The sequence below is a fragment of the Anolis carolinensis genome, chromosome 4 (assembly GCF_035594765.1).
Source record: "Anolis carolinensis isolate JA03-04 chromosome 4, rAnoCar3.1.pri, whole genome shotgun sequence".
NCBI classification, from domain to species: domain Eukaryota; kingdom Metazoa; phylum Chordata; class Lepidosauria; order Squamata; family Dactyloidae; genus Anolis; species Anolis carolinensis.
The window spans coordinates 10,056,041-10,077,028 of record NC_085844.1 but is presented as its reverse complement, the minus strand read 5'-3'; the positions used below and the strand labels follow the sequence as shown (position 1 = coordinate 10,077,028).

Genomic DNA, 20,988 nt, shown 5'->3' with positions numbered 1-20,988 from the left:
TGGTCTGCAAGCTGATCAGGAAAATGAAAAAAGAAAAAATGCAACCCAGTGTGCAATTGTTCTTCTGATACTACTCTTTTCAGAAACAAGTTGGGGAAAATTCTGAGAGATTGCTTTTTTTCGTGTCAGAAGCTACTTGAGAAAACTGCAAGTCACTTCTCGTGTGAGAGAATTGGCCATCTGCAAGGATGTTGCCCAGGGGATGCCCGGATGATTTATGTTTTTACCATCTTATGAGAGGCTTCTCTCATGTTCCTGCATGAGAAGCAATACCGCGACAGATGGAAGTGTACTCCACTCTCTGGATTCGAACCAGCAACCTTTTGGTCAACCAGTCCTCCCACTGCGCCTTTGGGGGTTCCAATAGGTTGCTGAAAATGTTTAATGATTGATATCAATATCAATTGTTCTTTATTTATTTAGAGTATTTATACTCCACTTTTTACCAGAAAGTTTCTTAGATGGCTACATTTTACAATTTCTTACAGTTCAAGTGAGAAATGACACACAAGGGGAAAGGAAAGTCAGTGGAGGGAAAGGAATAAGTCCAGCAGAAAGTGCCTCTTTTTCTCTCCCTCTGAGGCTAGGGCAGTGGAAGCTGGAATGAAGGGGGAGGTGGTTTTTCATCAGCTTCTGAGTCTAGACAGCTCCACTTTCTGCTGCTTCTCTCCTCAGATGCCACAGCAATGGCATTTGGGGTGGAGGACAACCTTTCATCTGCTTCTGGACCTAGGCATGATGGAACTGTGTATGCTAGCCTCTTCTCTTCCTCTGAGGTCAGGGCAGTGGAAGTGCAATTCTTCTGCTTCTGGGTCTAGCCATGTTGGAGCTTTAGCTGTCTCTTCTCTTCTTCTCTCTCTTCAAAGCCATAGCAGAGAACTTTTCATCTGCTTCTGGGTCCTGACACGATGGAGGTTTGCCTGTCAATTCTTTGTTTCCTCAAAGGCCAGGGCAATAGCCATTGCGATGGAGGAAGGGCCTTTCATCTGCTCCCTGACCTAGGTATGATAGGGCTGTCTCTGCCTCTTATTGTTTCGCTCCAAGGTCTGGGTGGCAGCAGTTGGGATGGGTGGAGAGCCTTTCATCTGTTTCTGGGCCTAGGCACGTGCCTGCTTCTTCTTCTTTCCCTCTGAGGTCAGGGCAGTGGCAGTTGGGATCGGTGGAGAGCCTTTCATCTGTTTCTGGGCCTAGGCATGTGCCTTCTTCTTCTTCTTCTTTCCCTCTGAGGTCAGGGCAGTGGCAGTTGGGATGGAGGGAGAGCCTTTCATCTCCTTCTAGGCCTAGTTATGATGAAGCTGTGCCTGCCTCTTCTTCTTTCCTTCTGAGCCAGGGAATTGGCAGTTGGGTGGTGGAGAGCTTTTCATCTGCTTCTAGGCATAGTCACAGGTTGGACTTCTACGTGTCTCTTCTTCTTTCCCTATATCTCGGCAAGCAGCTGTTCAAAGCAGTCCTTTGATGGTTATTTGAAAATCCCAGTTACTTTTGCTAATGGCTCTTTGACTCATAATTTCTCTGATCTTTTCATCAGGATTTGAGAATAAGCTGCTCCCATTGTGGCTTCGTTGTGATGTCAGGGAGAGCAACTTCTGGAACTCCAAATATTTAATTGCACCATTATAAATATTTAATTGCACCATTTTAGGATGATGGAAGTCGTAGTTCAAAACCATCTGGGGGATGGAAGACAAAAAAGATAAATATTTTGATTATGAAGAAGGCAACAGTATTAGGGCAGGAAGTGTTAGTTATGGTTTTCTGGTTTCTGTTTCTTAACTTTCCTATCATCTGTATTTCAACATGCTCTATACCTGCTTTTTTATTCCTTTGTTTTACATTAGATAAGAAATTATTTTTAATTTTCCTTTTTTTAACATCATAGTAACTTATTTTGTATTAGACGATGATGGAAGAAGCTGCTAATATAGGATTTTTTTTAAAAAAATCCTACTTCATATCTATTCCTGTACCCCTCCCTATTTCTTATGTCTTACCAATACAAGTTATATTTAGAAACATCTACGTATTTAATTGAAAAATTCTCAGATCTTCAAGACAGCTCACATCGTAATCTCTCTAAATGTTCATCCTGATAAATGTTATAATATGCCCTGAGCTAATTTTTTTCTAACCAGTTACTCTACTTTTGAAAATAAAAATTATAATCTCCACAGCGTGAGGCCTATAGAAATGTTGTTGCTAGGCCAGTCATAGAATCATAGAATCATAGAATCATAGAATAGTAGAGTTGGAAGAGACCTCATGGGCCATCTAGTCCACCCCCTGCTAAGAAGCAGGAAATCGCATTCAAAGCACCCCCGACAGATGGCCATCCAGCCTCTGCTTAAAAGCTTCCAAAGAAGGAGCCTCCACCACAGCCCGGGGGAGAGTTCCACTGTCGAACAGCTCTCACAGTGAGGAAGTTCTTCCTGATGTTCAGGTGGAATCTCCTTTCCTGTAGTTTGAAGCCATTGTTCCGTGTCCTAGTCTGCAGGGCAGCAGAAAACAAGCTTGCTCCCTCTTCCCTATGACTTCCCTTCACGTATTTGTACATGGCTATCATGTCTCCTCTCAGCCTTCTCTTCTGCAGGCTAAACATGCCCAGCTCTTTAAGCCGCTCCTCATAGGGCTTGTTCTCCCGGCCCTTAATCATTTTAGTCGCCCTCCTCTGGACGTTTTCCAGCTTGTCAATTCACAAAGGGGTGATATGAGAACTCAGAGCCTGGTACTGAGTTTCTGTTTCCATGGGTCATTTTTAAGAAGAAGATGAAGGCGCAAATTTACCATCTTTGGGCTGTTTAATTCCAGATGAATGCAAATACTGTCTAAATGTCCATCTTAGATGGTAGATCAGCAGCTTGTATAAGGGTAATCTGATTCATTGTGGCAATTTGCAATGACTTTTGTGAGACCTGTACCTATCTTTGTACCCAGTCAGAGCGGTGCTTGAACTCACCATCCATGATTTCTGCTTCCACTTTCAGACTATAAGTAAATAGACTAGATTCAATTTTCATTATCTCATCTTTCTTAATATATGCGAAGGAGTAATCCTCTCATTTTACCTTAAGTTGGGAACAGCCTTCTCAACTAAGATTTTTCTGTGTTGCCTTTGACAATAAATAAAGATTTTTCTCTTAAATTCCAAAGAAGAAAAAATGTTCTCGTTGTATGCGTGTTTAAATAGAAACTTGTGAAGAACTCATTGCCCCATGTCCCACATTGGCCTGCTTCGCCCTTACCCACCCCATGAGGGGAAGAGTCCACTACCTGGCTTCCCCCCATTGATCCAATACAAAATGGGAAGCCTTCTGTGTTGTGGCCACAACAGTGTATGCTAGTCCTACTTTATTTGCACCAAGAAACCCCATTGGAAGTAGTTTGATGTCATGGGATGTGGGCCAGCAGGCTCCATGGTACAAATGAAGTTGGAATGTCATACAATGGGCAATTCAGCCCATCTGATGAGGCCCCTAGTCTCACTATGAGTGCATCTCCACTGTAGAATTAAAGCAGTTTGATACCAATTAAACTGTCAATGTGCTAGCCACCCTTCACAGTTTTGTGACACCTGCAAAGTTGGTAAGGACCCCCTCCATGCTGTCATCTAAGTAATGATTAAAGTGTCGAAGAGTAATGGCCCAGGGACAAAGCCCTGAAACACCCCATGCAAGAACTCCTTCCAGCAATCACTGATCACAACTCCTTAAATGTAGTTTCTCCAAACAGTCATGGATCCATCTAACAGTGTTTATACCTAATTCATACTTAATCCATTTGCTAAAAAAATTGGGAATTTAACAAAATGTTTTGCTGAAAACCAGATAAATGATATCTACAGCATTCCTATCATTTACTAAACTAGTGACATGATCAAAAAATTATATACAGCTAATTTGGGCAGAATTTTCTCAGTGCAAAACTATACTAGCTCCCATTGATTACTGCATTGTTATCAAGATACTGGCAGTATTCAGAAATATAGTTATGTTAGTCTGGATCAGTAGCACCTTGAATATGCCGGAAACACAGTCCCACCAAGCATAGCTGGGATAGCAATGATGCCTCCCTTGCAGATCTTAAAGCTTGGGCAGGCTTTCATGAGTAGATATGGTCCTGATTTCATGAGTGCAACTGGTGGCCATCTTGACATTTTTGGAGAAAGGATGAGATAGTTTTGAGCTAGATGCCACTAATTTGCTTTGTGCTCTTCCTCTTCCTCTAACAGGATTGTACAATGAAACAGCAGCATTGGCATTTTCCTTAAGAATATAATCCAGAGAAACAACGTTTACCTTATGGACAAGGAGAACCAGAATTTTGGTGAACCCGGAAATGATACAAGCAACAGCAAAGTCTGCAATAATGTGGATGCTTATTTAAGATTAAATGATCTAGTCCTCCATAGCATAACAATTTTTATCTGCACAGTTGGATTGGTAGAAACTGGAGCTGAAATCTGGTTTCTTGGCTTCGGCATACAGAAAGTTCATAGTGTCACCACCTCCTTCTTGAACTTGGCTGTAGCAGACTTTGGCGTCCTGACCTTTTTGCTTGTTTTTGCTATCCATTCTGTCCAGGAATATCTTCAGAAAATCACTGCATGCCCCTCACCACTAAAGACAGCAGCATTTTATCTCTTCCTCTTTGCATATACAATAGCCTTGTATCTCCTAACCACTGTCAGCATGGAAAGGTTTCTGACAGTCTACTTTCCAATCTGGTACCATAGTCACCGGCCAAAACACACTTCAACTATTGTTTCCTGCATGACCTGGGCTGTGTCTGGCTTGTTGTCTGGAAAATTGTTTTACTTCATTATTTTTGGTCATATGAGAGCTCTATCAACATGATCAGACATCACGTCTTGGAATAATATAATTTTTGTTAATTGTTAGAGAATGAAATTGGTTAATTGTCATTTTGCTGAAATGTTGGTTCACTAACAGAGCAGAGAAGGGGAGAACGATATTGGAGAAGAGTAGCGTGAGTTTCCACATAATGGGAAACATGCTGACCCTCAACGTTCCAGGGACCAACCCAGAAGATAAGATAGTGGGAAGTGGAAAACAATTATTTCATTGAGCCAAGAATGACCAAGAAGAGAGGTGGAGTTGAAGGAGGGACAAGAGCAGGAGGTGGAACTGGGTGGGACCAGGGGTGGAGTGAGCAATGTTACCATGCAATGTGTGACCAAGACAAAACTTGTATAAAAGAGGTTCTATTTTTAAATGGATGTGGCATTATTCTGATATTACGGAAACCCAACGTGGGTTTTGATTCTGCAGAAATAAAGTTTCTATGTTTATAATCTCCAAATTCCTGGTCTTAACTGGGAAACAAGGCCAGGAAAATATTTAAGAGAAGGCTTGTTATTTCAAAAGAAACTACGCTGGTTTCATGACTGAATTCAAGGTATTCACGATGTCATTCAAAACCTTAAATGACTTTGGAATTTCAATAGTGAAAAATATAAAACAAAAAGAATGAATAATTTTATATATTTACATTTCATACATTTCACTCTCATTTTGTACATTTAAATTATATACATTTGGTTTTTCTTTCTTCTTTTAGGCCCCATCAACATTGCCATATACTACAGTTTGAACTGCATTATAATGATCAGTGTAGATTAATATAATGCAGATTGAACTGCACTGAGCTGGATTATATGAGTCTACACAATTAATCTGCATTATATGGCAGTGTAGATGGGGTCTTAGCTGCCCTGTTTTCCCAAAAATAAGACCTACCCATAAAATAAGCCATAGCAGGATTTCTAAGCATTTGCGCAATATAAACCATACCCCAAAAATAAGACATGGTGATAGGCGAGGCTATGCAGCGTACAAGGTCAGTTCCCCCTTTTCAGGTCCTGGTTGTTCTGTGTGTGCTGCAAGCTGAAGCATGGAGGGAGGCATAGAAAGTGAAAGTAAAAGTCTCCTCAGTGAAGTGAGGAGCAGGACGCTCTGTGTTAGGTATTGTGTGTCCTCAGGGGGAAGAAGTAAAGCTGTGGCTGCCGTTTTACTCAGCACTGTGGGTCTCTCTCTCCCAGCATCAACCAGCAACATTCTGTGGGTTTCTCTGGCCCCCAACAAACACCAGTAAAGCTGCTGCTCCCCAGAACTGACCAACAACAGTCTGTGGGTCTCTCTCACCCCACATAAACACCAGGGGATATGGAAAAAGCTTCAACAAACAGTCTGCTACTGAACCCAGAAAGATCATCCCATAAATCCAGATTGTTGTACCATCCCTTGAAAATAAGTCATAGTGTGTTTTCTTGGGGAAAAATAAATATAAGACAGTGTCTTGTTTTCCAGGAAACAGGGTAACACAGGCTATTAAATTCCACTAATTAGTTCCTAGACCTGATTGACTAATGTACCTCTAATTTGCACTCATGCACTCCACTTTCCACACCCTTCTCCCAATATCAGACCAATAATCAACCATCAACTTTATTCAAATTCCTTTAAACATTCCAGTAGTCACCACTCACTTTCAACTTTCCATTCACTCAACCACTCCCAACAGAACCTTCCCTGATCATCTCTACTGTACAACCCTCAAAAGTATATGACGTGGCAGTTGCCATTTCTGGACTGATGGTAGATCACTGTGGACCACCTTCTGAGCTCTCTGGGAGCAGTTACAATGGAATATTGCAAAAACAATCCTAATGTAAGTCATAATATATATTGCAGTAATAATGCAACAAACTATATAAGAAACTGAACATATTTCAACAGTCCTTAAAATTATTTTGAAAGCCACAGCAATGAATCTGGAAACGCACTCCTCTGCACAATGCTGTATGTCAAAAGAGAACTGCATGTTTGTAAAATGTTCACTGTTTTGTGTTCTGTTTCACTGTAAGTTAATAATGCATGTAAATAAAAATTAATATTATAAAAAAGAGAACTGCAGAATAAAAAGTTAGTTAAATAAATATTGTCCTTGGCACATACATATATACCAGCTCTTCTGACTTGCTATAGACATTTCCAGTAAATTTTGTACCATCTCACCATTTTAGCTAGTTTAAAATGTTCCTAGTTTCTCTCTCCTTACTTTATTTTTTGCAAATTACAAAATGAATGTACACTCAGTTGACTCAGTAAGTGATGGGAATGGGATCTTTCCCTTTCCAGAAGACTGAGATAAAAGTAAACTGCTTGACTTTCCCCATCTCCTAACTTGACCTTCTCCATTAATAACTTTATCTTAAGGAGACTCTGACATTGCATGGCCACACTTTTCACCCATGTAGAAGAGTGGTTCTCAACCTGGGGTACCCAGATGTTTTGGGCTTACAACTCCTAGAAATCCAAGCCAGTTTGAGAACCACTGATCTAGAGAATCTCCCCTACTCCTCCATCTAATCCTTCTCTTTGCTTTCTCTTTCTGCCCATTTATGTTTAAATCAGCTCTTCTCGTGGGTTCGTTCCACCCTCACTTTGGGAAAACATACAATTTACATTTTCTGTAGCACTAAGCATCCCATGACTTTTGAGAACTTCTGTGTTTATCTGGATTCAAGGAGATTTTCAAACATTCAGTAGAAAAACTTTTGTTTTTTTCTAGTTGAACTTTCCATCACCCATAGCCAGAGGGAGGTTGTTTAGTAAACATGCCTTTTTCTGTTTGGAACCAGGAGAGAAAATTGCATATTAGTTTTATTAAAAAGGCCAAGAACCCCTAGCAGGCATACATTTGTCTTTATGCCTGATCTCTCAGATCCATCACACAAGTAAGCCTTGGTAACCAGCTCAAGCCTTTCTCTCTTTAGCAATGCCAGGCCTGGATTATATCATTTTTAACAGCAAATTAAAACAGCAATTTGTAGCCAAGGAGGCAGTGTTAGTGGCTGTAAATATATCAGTCGAGAGCAATTTGAGAAGTCAGTGTGTGGGTGGGTGGGGTGGATTTGGATCAGAAAGGAGGGAGACAGCAAGTGTAGGCTAAAAGCCAGTTTGGAGAGGCAGCCAGATGGAGTTGCTGAAGATAGCAAAGTGAGGACTAAAGGGATTGAATGAAAGGAGCAAAAGGAGAAAACTAGCTACCTGTTGAGGAAGAACCCCAGAGGCCATCAAGCAAGGGCTCTTTGCTGGCAATCCACATTTCAATGGAACCACAGGAGCAGAATGTCACACGCGAGGGGCAGGAACCTTTATGTGAGTTTTGGTTTTTCTCTTCTAATGAAGAAATAGAGAGTTTTTGTTACCTTTTTTGCACTCTTCTCCCTGACTCTTTCCCCTTTCCCTCAGAACAAGGAGGAAATCTTCCCTCCCTAGGGCTCTTTCCTAAGGTCAAAATCCAGGGACTCATGCTCTGCCCCAAGGCAGACACATACTTTCCAGCTATCTCAGTTTGACAGTGACACTTGCAATTAATGCAATTAATGCTGTGATATTTTAATTTTCCAACTTACTTTGAAATGGTACTGTTTATCTTTCCTCCATCCACTTCTCCCTTTTGTCTTCAGCTTCCTTCAGTTACTGATGGTAAGAAGTGTTCAACAGTAGTATATGCTGTCCAGTGGAATCTTTTGTTCTGGAGGTTTTTAAATAACCATCTGTCAGGAATGTTTTCAACGTGTATTCCTTCATGGCAGAATGGAGCTGGATTGGGTGGCCCTTGGGGTCTCTTCCAACTCTTGGATTCAATGAAAGACCTGATATCAGCAACTGATATCAGGTTGGCCAGGAAAGGCATTTTGCAGCTCACTACATCATTCTTTCCCTGCCTTTATTGCTTTATTGTACTGCCTTTCTTCCAACAGACGACCCAAGATAGCTTGCAACAGTTAAAAAGCCAGGTATAGGTTATTTGGACCTCCAAAATCCAAAATACTCTGAAAACCACAATTGTCCATATCAGTAGCTGAGATAGTGACACTTTTACAACCTAATGGTTCAATATTTATTTATTTATTTGCTATTCATTTGCTATTTTTATCCCACTTTTCTCCTTATAAAGACTTAGACTTTGTTTCATGCATGAAAATTTTAAAATATTGTATTGGAAGTTGAATAGTTTGCAGGCTATGTGTGTAAGGTGTACTGTATGTGAAACATGAATGCATTTTGTATTTCTACTTGGGTCGCATCTCCAACATTTCATGATGTATAAGCAAGTATTCCAAAATCCAGAACTCTTCTGGCCTGAAACATTGCATATAATTTATTTATTTATATACATTATTTATATTCCGCCCTTCTCACCCCAAAGGGGACTCAGGGTGGATCACATTATATACATATAGGGCAAACATTCAATGCCATATAACATAGAACCGAGACAGAGACAGACACAGATGCTCAACCTGTAAAATTGAAAACCTGAATAAACAAAAGCTAAAATGATTGTAGGGCTATGCTTTCTTCCCTTTCTCCTGACCCTTTGTGATTCTGGTAGAACATCCATGCTAGTAGGGCAGTGAACCTGCACTATGTTTTAGTCTGAACTTTGCAGAGGCCATCTAAAATACTGTGGCTTATTTTAAGGATAGGATTCATTCATTTTTATCACCCTTTTGAACTCTGGACTAAAAAGATTTGCCTCTGCCACCAGCAACCCCAGCATGCTGTGCCAAAGCTACTGGCAAACTGAATTAAGGAGAAACTCTGGTTTGTATCTTGAGCTCCTTCGCAGAAAACAGAAATATTATCCATTAAAGATTTCTGTTGGAGGAAGTTAGAGAAGCAATTTCCAATGACTCTCCTTCCTCTTGCTGATGGAGCTACTAATTGCACAAAGCAAGGTTGTTGTTGTTTTGGAAGGGTGTACTGGGAATGGAAAATTAGTAAAAACAGATTTTCCAGTAATTATGAAATAATACACTAATAGCTAAAAGCAGTGTAATGGCCATAATCCACTTGACCAAAGTGGTTTAATATTGGAAAAACAACAAATAAAATTTTTTATAGAGGTTTTATGGCCCAGCTGCTGTATAGTCTCAGAAAGAAAACATTTAACAATTGAAATAAAATTGAATTGTTTAAAATAATTCACGTAGCAAATAAGACAGGGTCAGACTTGAGTAGCCTGTTAATTAGATAGATACAGATGGCCCACTGGATCCACAGAGTCCATATCTAAAAATTCAACCATCCACAGCTTGAAAATATCCCTCGCCCCTTGCAAAAAAAACCTTCAAAAGCAAATCTTGATTTTGTCATTTTATAAAAGTATGTTCCCCCTATGATATTTTGAAAGGAGAGGAAAAGATTTGTTCACTACATGCAACAAAGTGTTACCCTCAACTTATCCGCAAATCAAAACAAAAACCATATTTTTGCCCCGCAAACCTCCCCTCGACATATGCATTAGATTGTGTTATACGTAATTGGCTGTATTAGCAGCTATGTTGGCTAGGCACATTGTAATCCAAAACTATATTCCGAAGAATGTATCTTTTCTAATTTGTTTTCTACCAGAATTCTGTTCAATTTTAAATGATGATTGTGAGCAAGCTTCACTACCACTCACTGCCATCATTCAGATAGGAGGAAACAAAAATCAAATCCCCCTTTTGACTTTATTATTATTATTATTATTATTATTATTATTATTATTATTATTATTATTATGACACAGCAAACAAGATAGATATGCTGGATTTCATATCACAAAATCACAAGTCGAACACTTCCCAAGTGTCTAGGACTGTGTGATGTATTTTCGGATGATACACGCAGATCCCAGCAGGGTGGCCTTTTGCAGTTGGCAGATCGTAATTTTGTCAATGTCTATTGTTTCCAAATGCCGGCTGAGATCTTTTGGCATGGCACCCAGTGCGCCGATCACCACTGGGACCACCTGTACTGGTTTCTGCCAGAGTCTTTGAAGTTCAATCTTAAGGTCCTGATAGCGGCTGAGTTTTTCCTGTTGTTTTTCGTCAATGCGACTGTCACCTGGGATGGCGACATCAATGATCCAAACCTTTTTCTTTTCCACAACTGTGATGTCTGGTGTGTTGTGTTCCAGAACTTTGTCAGTCTGGATTAGGAAGTCCCACATTATTATTATTATTATTATTATTATTATTATTATTATTATTATTATTCCCTACCGTCACCACTTTTTGTCTCACCTCTTTCTCTCTCTGCCTCTCTCTGCTTTTTTTTAAACCAAAAGGCACAATAATTTCTAGTATTGACTTCATAGCTAACAGAATTTCTATATCCATACTTATTGGTAATTATAAAGATTACATGAAGACAAACATTTTAACAGTGAGAGCTATTCGGTACAGCAATAGATGACTCAGGAGACTCCTGTGCTTTCCATCTTTGGAAGTCTTTACACAGGTTGGATGTGCACCGTTGAGAAGTGCTTCAGTTGTGTTTTCTTACAGGGTAGGGGTTGTTGCTGTTGTTGATGATGTTATTGTTGCTGGATTTTTCGAATACATTACAACTTGTACCCTCAGTTCACTTCAGACACAATAAATAAATAAATACAGGGTAGGGTTGAACTGGGCCCCTGGTGGTGGCGCAGTGTGTTAAAGTGCTGAGCTGCTGAACTTGCAGACCAGAAGGTCCCAGGTTCAAATCCCGGGAGCAGAATGAGAGCCCGCTGTTAGCCACAGCTCCTGCCAACCTAGCAGTTCGAAAACATGCAAATGTGATTAGATAAATAGGTACCACTCCGGCAGGAAGGTAACGGCGCTCCATGCAGTCATGCCAGCCACATGACCTTGGAGGTATCTACGGACAACGCCAGCTCTTTGGCTTAGAAATGGAGATGAGCACCAACCCCCAGAGTCGGTCACGACTGGACTTAACGTCAGGGGAAAACCTTTACCTTTACCTAGGGTTGAACTGGACAGTGTTTATGGTTCCTTTCAATTCTGTGATTCTTTGATGAGAATACACATTCTATGTTTTATTGTAAAACTGACTGCTTTTTTAATGAAAAAATTCAAATTACCAATAATAATGTGCTCGGTTATATCTGGCAATCATCAACAATGGAAGACTTAGATCAAGATGATATTAATCTTTGAAATGACTAGTGAATCAATAGAATATACCTAACAGTTGACTCACTATTCAACAATCAATTTAATAGGTGCCCTGTAGTTCATAATAGTCAACAGAATTCAGACATGTGCTTTACATTACAATCACACTCCATCTGGATTAATTTCCCTGGTCTTTCTCTTGTCTTTCCAGAGTGAATGTAGAGCAGAAGCTGGATGAACAGTAGTAGCAAGAAGAGGAGCCACTTTGTTAGAGGAACCCACAGCTCATCTGAAGCACTCCCTATAGAGTATGAAACAATATATTTTGCGGAATATGATTGTGAATTCTATGGATATGGATTGTACAAAATACTGTATATACTCGAGTATAAGCCTAGTTTTTTAGCCCTTTTTAAGGGCTGAAAAAGCGCCCCTTGGCTTATACTCAAGTGAGGGTCCTGGGCAGCTTCTATTCAGGTCACCTTATACTTGAGTATATAGGTATTCAGAGTTGGACAGTCTTATCTTATTGAAGTCTTATTATAAAGTCTGAGGGAGGCTCTGTCTTTCTCTTTTCTTTTACTTCTTTTATTTTCTTTTATGTGTTAACCCAATTTTGCTTCAAACTAAGCAAAATCAGGAAAAAAGTATGGAGTGACATCAGGTTCTTTTGTCATGTGGAAAACTAGATTGGGTCCAATTTGTCCCAATTACCCATCCATGTGGAAGAAGATGCACCAACTCCTGACCGTATTTAATCAATGAGGAGCCACACCCCCCCCCCCCCCCGCCAATTGATCAAATGTCCAGATTTCCATTTATGACTTCAGCAGAAGTGCTAGCTTACCAGGGAGACTTTCTATAGAACATCTAAGCTAGAGATGAATTGGCTCCAGTGGCACTGAAAGCAGAGAGCAAAACAGTGGAGTCAATGCTGATCCAACTTGACTGGTCTATATTGACAACAACATAGCATTGCTCAAGATTCATGGGACTTCATGGTTTATTGGCCGGTGTAGATCCGAACGAAAGCTAACCTGTGGTGAAGTTCTACCAGAATTGATAATTCCCTCATGTGTTATGTCTCCAAACAGGATCATCTCTCTCTCTCTCTCAACCTCTCCTCCCCCCTTTTCCCATCCTCCCGCTCTCTGGACTTCGTAGGACAAGTGATTTAATTTTCACCATGAGAAGTGTACTTTCTCTGAACCATACAGACAAACATCAAAGCTATCATGGAAATTTTTCAACTTGCATTGGCAGCTATGAAAAAGTTCTCAGTAGAGCTGAAGGGTTTTATTTCCAATTGTCCAGCATAACATTATTTTCCAAACCAGATTCAAATCTGCAAGTCATTTTTATTCTTACAGTCCTTGTAAGCATTGTAGGGATGGTGGGGAATGGATGTGTGATTTGGCTGCTTGGTTTCTGCATTAAGAGAAATAAATTCACCATCTATGTCTTGAACTTAGCCATTGCTGATTTTGGTACACTTATGAGTATATCGACTTACAATGTCCTTATGATCATTACTGTATTAAATGTGGCTGGTGTCCAAACAATGCAGTTGTTTTTTGGGCAATTTGTTAACTTTTCATATTGTGTTAGTCTCTATCTTCTGACAGCCATTGGTGTGGAAAGATGTCTTTCCATTCTCTTTCCCATCTGGGTCCGTTGTCACCGGCCAAAGCACCTTTCCACCACTGTTTCAGTCTTGTCCTGGATAGTATCTGCCCTGTTCAGTATAACTGAATTCTTGCTTCATTATTTTTGTTTCATAGAAATGTGGGTTACATTTCTCAGGATTATTTCTGGTGTAAACCTCTTTATTTTCACACCAATCATGGTGGTCTCTACACTAATCCTATTTATCAAGATGTCCTTTAGGCATCAGCCAGGAAAGCTACATACCATTATGCTGGTAATTCTCCTCTTCTTCATGATCACTGCTGTTCCATATAGTGTTTTTTTCTTCTTATGTATCATTGATGATAAATTTCATGTTGTAGCAATTCCAATTTATGACATGTTAGTTGTTCTGAACAACAGCATTAACCCAATCATTTACTTCTTCATTGGGAATCAGTGTAAATGTCGATCCTGGGACTCCATCAAAGTTGAATTCCAAAGAGTTTTTTAAAGATGAAATAAAGCATGCAGAAATCAACTGAATATTAATAACATGGTGATGTAGCCAAGAAATTGACATTCATATGATCCAAATGGCTATTTATTTGGATAGTAAGTCTTATTGAAAGCCTAGAATTTAAAAACAATTAAGGCTTCTCTATAACAGCAATGCTACAATATAAATTGGCTCCATCCTAAAAGCCACTTACAGTGTATACTTGTGAATAAACCAATCTTGTGTATGAGACCAAAGGTTTCCAGGGGAATAATGATACATTATGATATGACCCTTAGGTAAATTAAAAAAAAATACAAAACAAGCCTGGAACAAAATCATTGATATCTCCCTAAAGTCCTAAACATCCAGGGTCGATGTTTCTATTTTAAACATAATGATCTCATGAAGACTAGTATGCCTTTTAGCAATATCCTTTACTCTATCTTATAAAGACCTTGGGAATCCTATCATTGCTATAAGCAAACATGCAAAAGAAATAATTAGAACTAATACCATTCAGATAACAAGAAAGTTTTTCTTTTTGTTCCATGGTACCTAAAAATCATTTCTTTAAACTGATTTTTTTTTCATTTTCACATTTCAAATATTCAAACACTCAGAAAGGCACAAAAAAACCCATATATTATACTATGTATGTTAGAGAATTAAGCATGTGTACTGGTGTAAATCATTGACAATTGCATTTTTGTGAAGTTATAATTCATCCATTTGAAATTCAATTTGTCTTTCGTGTTTCCCAAAGGTAATTTTTTCACCAAGATATAGGTTGGTGTTCTAATGTGTTTAAGTAGTACATGACCTGAAATTTTAGAGTTTTGAACTTTTTAACCTTGGCTATATTGGCTGCACAAGATAAACATGGACCATACCCATACAGATTTGTAGTAAATGCAGTTTGTGTAGTTATTGGGATTCATGTTTTTGTGATTGGGATCATATTTATGTTTAATTTTAAAATTATGTCAGTGCCATATATGCCTAAATTGTTGATATGGAGAATCAATAATAACTTAATCAATAATAATAACTATAATTATTTCAATTACATAATCACATATACTGCTGGGTTGCTGTGATTTTTTCAGGCTGTATGGCCATGTTAAAATAGCATTCTCTCCTGACTTTTGCCAGTACCTGTGACTGGCATCTGATGCAAGGAAAATGTAAAGAGAGAATGCTGCTGGAACATGACTATACAGCCTGAAAAAACTCACACAAATACAGTGATTATGCTATGAAAGTCTTCGATATGCATATTGCTGCTATCTTTATTAATGTGTATTAATAAATAATATGTATTATCTGTATCTGTCTATGCCTGAATCTATTCATTCACAATTAATAATCTGCACAATTAGTAAATATTTTGAACTTTCTAGAGACTACTTAAAAGTTTTTTTCGAAAGATTCATCCAGAGATAGCTTTTTCTTTCACCAGGACAAATAATTTAATATCTAGTGTGGTTTATATGCTGATTCAGTAAAATTGGTGTTTCTGGCATGATAGTTCTCCAAGTGTCCTTTTCATTATATGAGAGGGTATAATTATAACAATAATCTCTCGCATAAGAGCTGACTTAGGCACGGTCATTGGAGCAGAGGGCAATAATTAGGTATCTAGCATCTCTGTAAGTGGGATTACACTGGATCACTTTCAATTGATGAATACTGTTGATGTGGACAAGCTGCTGGGGTAAGCAAGGAAGACAACCTGCCTTCTTGATCCCTGTTCATCTTGGCTGGTCGTCCAAGGAGGAGATGCAATTCGATCTTAAACACAACAAATTATTAATGTATCTCTCAGGGAGGGAAACTTTCCAACCTGCTTAAAAGAAGCAGTAGTTAGACCATTGCTGAAAAAGCCCTCCCTGGATCCCCTGGACCTGCATAATTACAGGCCAGTGTCTAACCTTCTTTTTTGGGGGGGTGGGGGGGGGGCAAGTTGATTGAGAAGGCAGTTGCCCTCCAACTCTAAGCAGTCTTGGATGAGCCACACTTCCTTGACCCATTTCAAACAGAGAAAAATATGGAGTTGAGGCTGTGATGATCACCTTAGTGGATGATCTCTGTCTCAACATCAATAGGGGGAGTGTGTCTCTGTTGGTGCTTCTAGACCTCTTAGAGGCCTTCGATACCATTGGCCATGGTATTCTTCTGGAATGCCTGACGGGGCTCGAATGGGCACTGTGCCGCAGTGGTTCCAATCATCCTTCCCAGGCAGGTTCCAGATGATGGTGCTTGGGGATAGCTGCTCCTCAAAAAAGGAGCTGTTATGTAGTGTCCCACAAGGTACCATTCTATCCCCAATGCTCTTTAATATTTACATAAAGCCATTAGGAGAGATCATCCGTAAGCATGGGGCAGGGTGTTATCAGTATGCCAATAACACCCAAATATATTTCTTCACACCTTCAAAACAGCTTCAGCTAAGGATAGCATGTCTCCTCTTAATGAATGCCTGGAGCAGGTAATGGGCTGGAAGAGGGAAAACAAACTGAAACTGAATTCAGACAAAACAGAGGGTCCTCATCTGGAGATAGAGGTGTGCCAACCAGTTCTAGATGAGGCTACACTCCCCTGAAAGACTTGGGAGTACTCCTGAATCTGTCTCTCCAAATGTCAGTCCAGGTCGATGTGACATCAGGAGTGTTTACTATCTGCTTCAGCTGATATGCCCCCTGAGTCCCTTCCTAGATTTGGAGGACCTGAAGATGCTAGCACACGCACTGGTAACCTCATGGTTGGGCTTCTGCAATTCACCTTACATTGAGCTACCCTTTTACCAAGTTCGGAAACTTCAGCTCATTCAAAATACAGTAGCCAGATTGGTTACAGGAACATCTAGGAGTGAGCATATTATTAGCCTATCCTAAAATCATTCCACTGGCTGCCAATTAGTTTCTGGGCAAAGTACAAGGTGTTGGTTTTTACCTTTAAAGCCCTACATGGTTGGGTCCAGGTTACTTAAGGGATCACTATCTCTCATACAATCCGCTTCACATACTTTGGTCTTCTGGGGGGCATCTGTTCCAACCAGCCAGAACCCAACTGGCAATTACCACCGAGAGGAGCTTTTCATCAGCCACCCCACGAATGTGGAATGACCTGCCAGAAGAACTCCGACAGTTAAATGAGCTGACAGAATTTAAATACCATGTAAAGACCTATCTCTTCTGGCAGACCTACCCAGACAGTCTAAACATGAATTTTAAGTGTCCTTTGTTTGATCTCTGTTTTATGTGTTTTAGTATGTATTTTAAAGAGATACATTTTTGGTGTATAATTTTTATGGAGGTACGTTTTAGTGTGTGTATTTGTATGTTTTTGCTATGCTTATGTATTTTAATTGTATTGTAACCAGCCCCAAGCCATGAAGAGAAATGGGTAAGAAATAAAATTATTATTATTATTATTATTATTATTATTATTATTATTATTATTATTATTATCCATAAATTTCTTAACCTCTCTCCTCATGGCTCAAGTATAGCACTCTGGGGATAAAAATCACAGTGATTGACAGGAGTGGATTTCTGGATTTTTCCTCCTTAAGAAAAAAAATATGTAGCTTCAATTAATCAATTTATGCAGGTAGTTTGAGGGTGAATGGGTGAACAGACTCCATGGCAGCCATATGACCCACGGGGTCCATTTTACGTACATGGAGAGAAGATCTCTTAGCACATCTTTTTCCCACATTAAGAAATGTTGCAAGATACGCCAGCCCTTCAGAAAAGCTCCAAAGTTGTTTTGGACCGATGTAAACATTACATGTGGGCAACACTGACCATAGAATACAGTTTGGAACCACCTCAGACTTGTTTGGTGGGAACTATGCAGAGGGCTTTCCCAGTCTTTGGACCTCCCTCCTTAGATTAGTGTGGTTAACCCCCATACATCCTACCCCTATATCTTCTACAAACCAAGGGCTTGTCTACACTGGTTAGAAAAAAATAAATTGGGCTGGAAGTCATTCCTAGATATCCACACCATGTTTAAGTACTTCTAGTCCATAATGCTGAATAAGTTTGACCATCCAATGGGCCCAAATGGGTTGACTGACTTGGCAATCTTGAATCGGCTCATGTGGCTAACACGATTAATGTCTTCTGAGGAGCATCTAAAAAGATCCTCATGCTCTGGAGCTGGTTCAAAGCAGCAATGCTTCAAACAGAGCTTGACTTTTGTGGCTTTTGTAGATGAGCCCCAGGACAAACTGGCAGAGACCTCCACTCTATAGTGCATTATGACGATGCACTGCTAGTATGCCTTGGCATGATGTTGTATCTAGTCTAGTGAAATTGAAAGTACACAGCAATACATGAGATGTGAATAGGCCTGCAAACCAGATTGTATCTTCAAGATCAAAGAACTGTTGCTGTTGTTATACTTGTTACTGTTGTTGCTCTTGTCATTTTTTTGGCATGATACTATCTTTGGTTGCCCATCACATTAGCTCATCCTCCATGATGTATGCTTATTATACAATTGAAGGTACACTTTACTTTGTTATAATACTAAGAACAAATATATTTCATGATATACAGTGTCATTGTTCATCGTCTATATCTAATTTTATTTACACGTTTTCTTACCCTCTAAAATTCCTTCTTCTCTGCAGCTAAAATGAAAAATTTAAAAAATGAAAAGTTGTTTTTAAAAGTGTCTTATCGATTCCCCTATTGTCAAACCAGTGAATGTGTCAATTTCAGTTATCTCTAGCAATTTTATCATCCAATTTTATCTTGAAAGTAGATCTGTATTCATCCACTATTCAGTGTAAGGTATTCTTGCTGCTGAAATAATTTAGTGTAGAATTTTAAAGCTTGGTTATTAGCTGGTTCATTCAGTAGCCCCAATAAAATAAACCTGGATCATGTTCTACTCTGACTTTCAAAATTTCTTAAAGCAAATTCTTGATCATTTACCAGACGTTTTGACTTTGTAACATGTTCACTGCATAAGATGAAAAGTCAATTGATGGACTTCATATTTCCAGCATAAGCTATTAACATCAATATACAATTGTATAGTTTAGATGTAATAAAAATAACAAGGAAATGGCTGAGAAAAATACAAATCAAGAGATGATAAAGCTACATGAAAGAAGCACTTGAAACCCATCTCTAAGATGTAATCAAAAGAGGAGGGTCAAATTTCTTATTTGATCTAAACTTTGAGAAACAGCTTCCTTCCTTCATCATTTAAACCTCCAGGACTAAGAGGTGCCTAGCAGTGACTATGTTTTGTCTCGCTGAACAAAGGAAGAATAATTTTTTCTCTTTTTTCCCCATGTATAACTAGGTTTCCCTGTTGAACGAACTCCTTCTTTTGAAAACGAGGGAAGATAACTCAGAAGTGCATCTGATACATCTGAATAGGATTTTTTCAAGCCTGCTCTTGTGTACTTCAGAGCATTTGAACTGGAAACAAGGTAGGACATTCTGTTCTTATTTCTCTTAGCCAGGGGTCCCCAAACTAAGGCCCGGGGGGCGGATGTGGCCCTCCAAGGTCATTTACCTGGCCCCCACCCTCAGTTTTAGACTTAGGCTTACCCAAAGTCTGAAATGACTTGAAGGCACACAACAACAACAATCCTAATTAACTTGACTATCTTATTGGCCAGAAGCAGGCCCACACTTCCCATTGAAATCCTGATAGGTTTATGTTGGTTAAAATTGTCTTTATTTTCAAATATTGTATTGTTCTTTCATTGTTGTTGGGGATTTTATTTTTTGCACTACAAATAAAATATGTGCAGTGTGCATAGGAATTTGTTCATGTTTTTTTCCTCAAATGATAATTCGGCCCCTCAACAGTCTGAAGGGTTGTGGACCGGCCCGCTGCTTAAAAAGTTTGAGGACCCCTGCTCTTAGCTATCTTTTCTTCTCCATAGACTTTAACATTCTGCCTCTGCCCCCCCCCCCCTTATTGTCTCCACAATCTGTGACAACAGCAACCTCCTTTAGTCATTATTCTAAACCAGAGATGGGCAACCTAAGGCCCAGGGGGCAGATGCAGCCCCCTGGGTGCTTATCTCGGACCCTTCTCATTTTCCCTGTCCTCTTGTCATAAGGACACAGCAGCCCGCAGTCTCACCCTCCTACCGACATAAGGACGGTACAACTGGCCCCATTTTTGAGGATAACTTAAGGAAGGCACATGGTGGCTCAGAGCCCTCTTGAGCACTCTCAGCTGCCACCTGTCTCGCCCTCCTCCTGGCATAATGCCAAGAGGACAACCCGAGGATCAGAGGAGGAGAATTGGAGGGGAGGGAGCATTGAGGCAGTCACCACATGTCCAACCTTCCTCCCGGGATGACCCAGGCCCTGCCCTTCCTCCTCCTGGCCCCCCTCTTTCCCGGGCCCTATCCCTCACGGGTCCATCTTGCCCAATGTATGAACGGCTCCCCTCCCTTCTGGCTGGGCCCACAATGTGGTCCCAAAGCAAAAAAGTTTGCCCATGCCTATTCTAAACCAAAATGCATAGTATTAATTTCAAATTCTATGCCAGCTTTTTGTAGTTCTACTTTGTTGTTTTTACTGTGCTGAAACATTGGTTTAATACTTAATCTAGGCTTGGCTGAGTCTGTTACGCTCCTGACATGCCTATTTTAGGACAACTATGATATATTCTCTATGGTATTCATGCAGTGCTAGACCGTTGCTAGAGCAGATTTACATTTTTCATACAACAGAAATATATTTCTCTAACAATGATGAATGAATTACAATACAATTCCTGTGTCTGTGGGATGTCTTTCCACAGTTTAATTTACCCACATCCAAAAAAAATTTTTCAGTCTATGACTCAATTCATTTCAGTATAATGTTTATTATTGATATTTTGCATATCCCAACCAAGTCTG

General features: G+C 39.7%; 1 protein-coding gene across 3 annotated transcripts in view; it reads left to right on the top strand.

The window, feature by feature from the left end:
* The first annotated feature begins 7,405 nt into the window (after window positions 1-7,405).
* LOC103278488 (mas-related G-protein coupled receptor member H-like) overlaps window positions 7,406-20,988 on the top strand; it is a 71,692-nt gene continuing 58,109 nt past the window's right edge. For 2 of the 3 annotated variants that reach the window (XM_008108317.3, XM_016992791.2), the window contains exons 1-3: window positions 7,406-8,177; window positions 12,183-12,279; window positions 19,425-19,554. Coding sequence is in view for 1 of the 3 variants with exons in the window: in XM_062979984.1 (XP_062836054.1) it covers window positions 13,158-14,111 (954 nt within the window). In the remaining 2 variants the exon portion in view is untranslated. Of the gene's footprint in view, window positions 8,178-12,182; window positions 12,280-13,065; window positions 15,428-19,424; window positions 19,555-20,988 lie in introns of those variants that run through there. The other variant, XM_062979984.1, reaches the window with a different exon arrangement.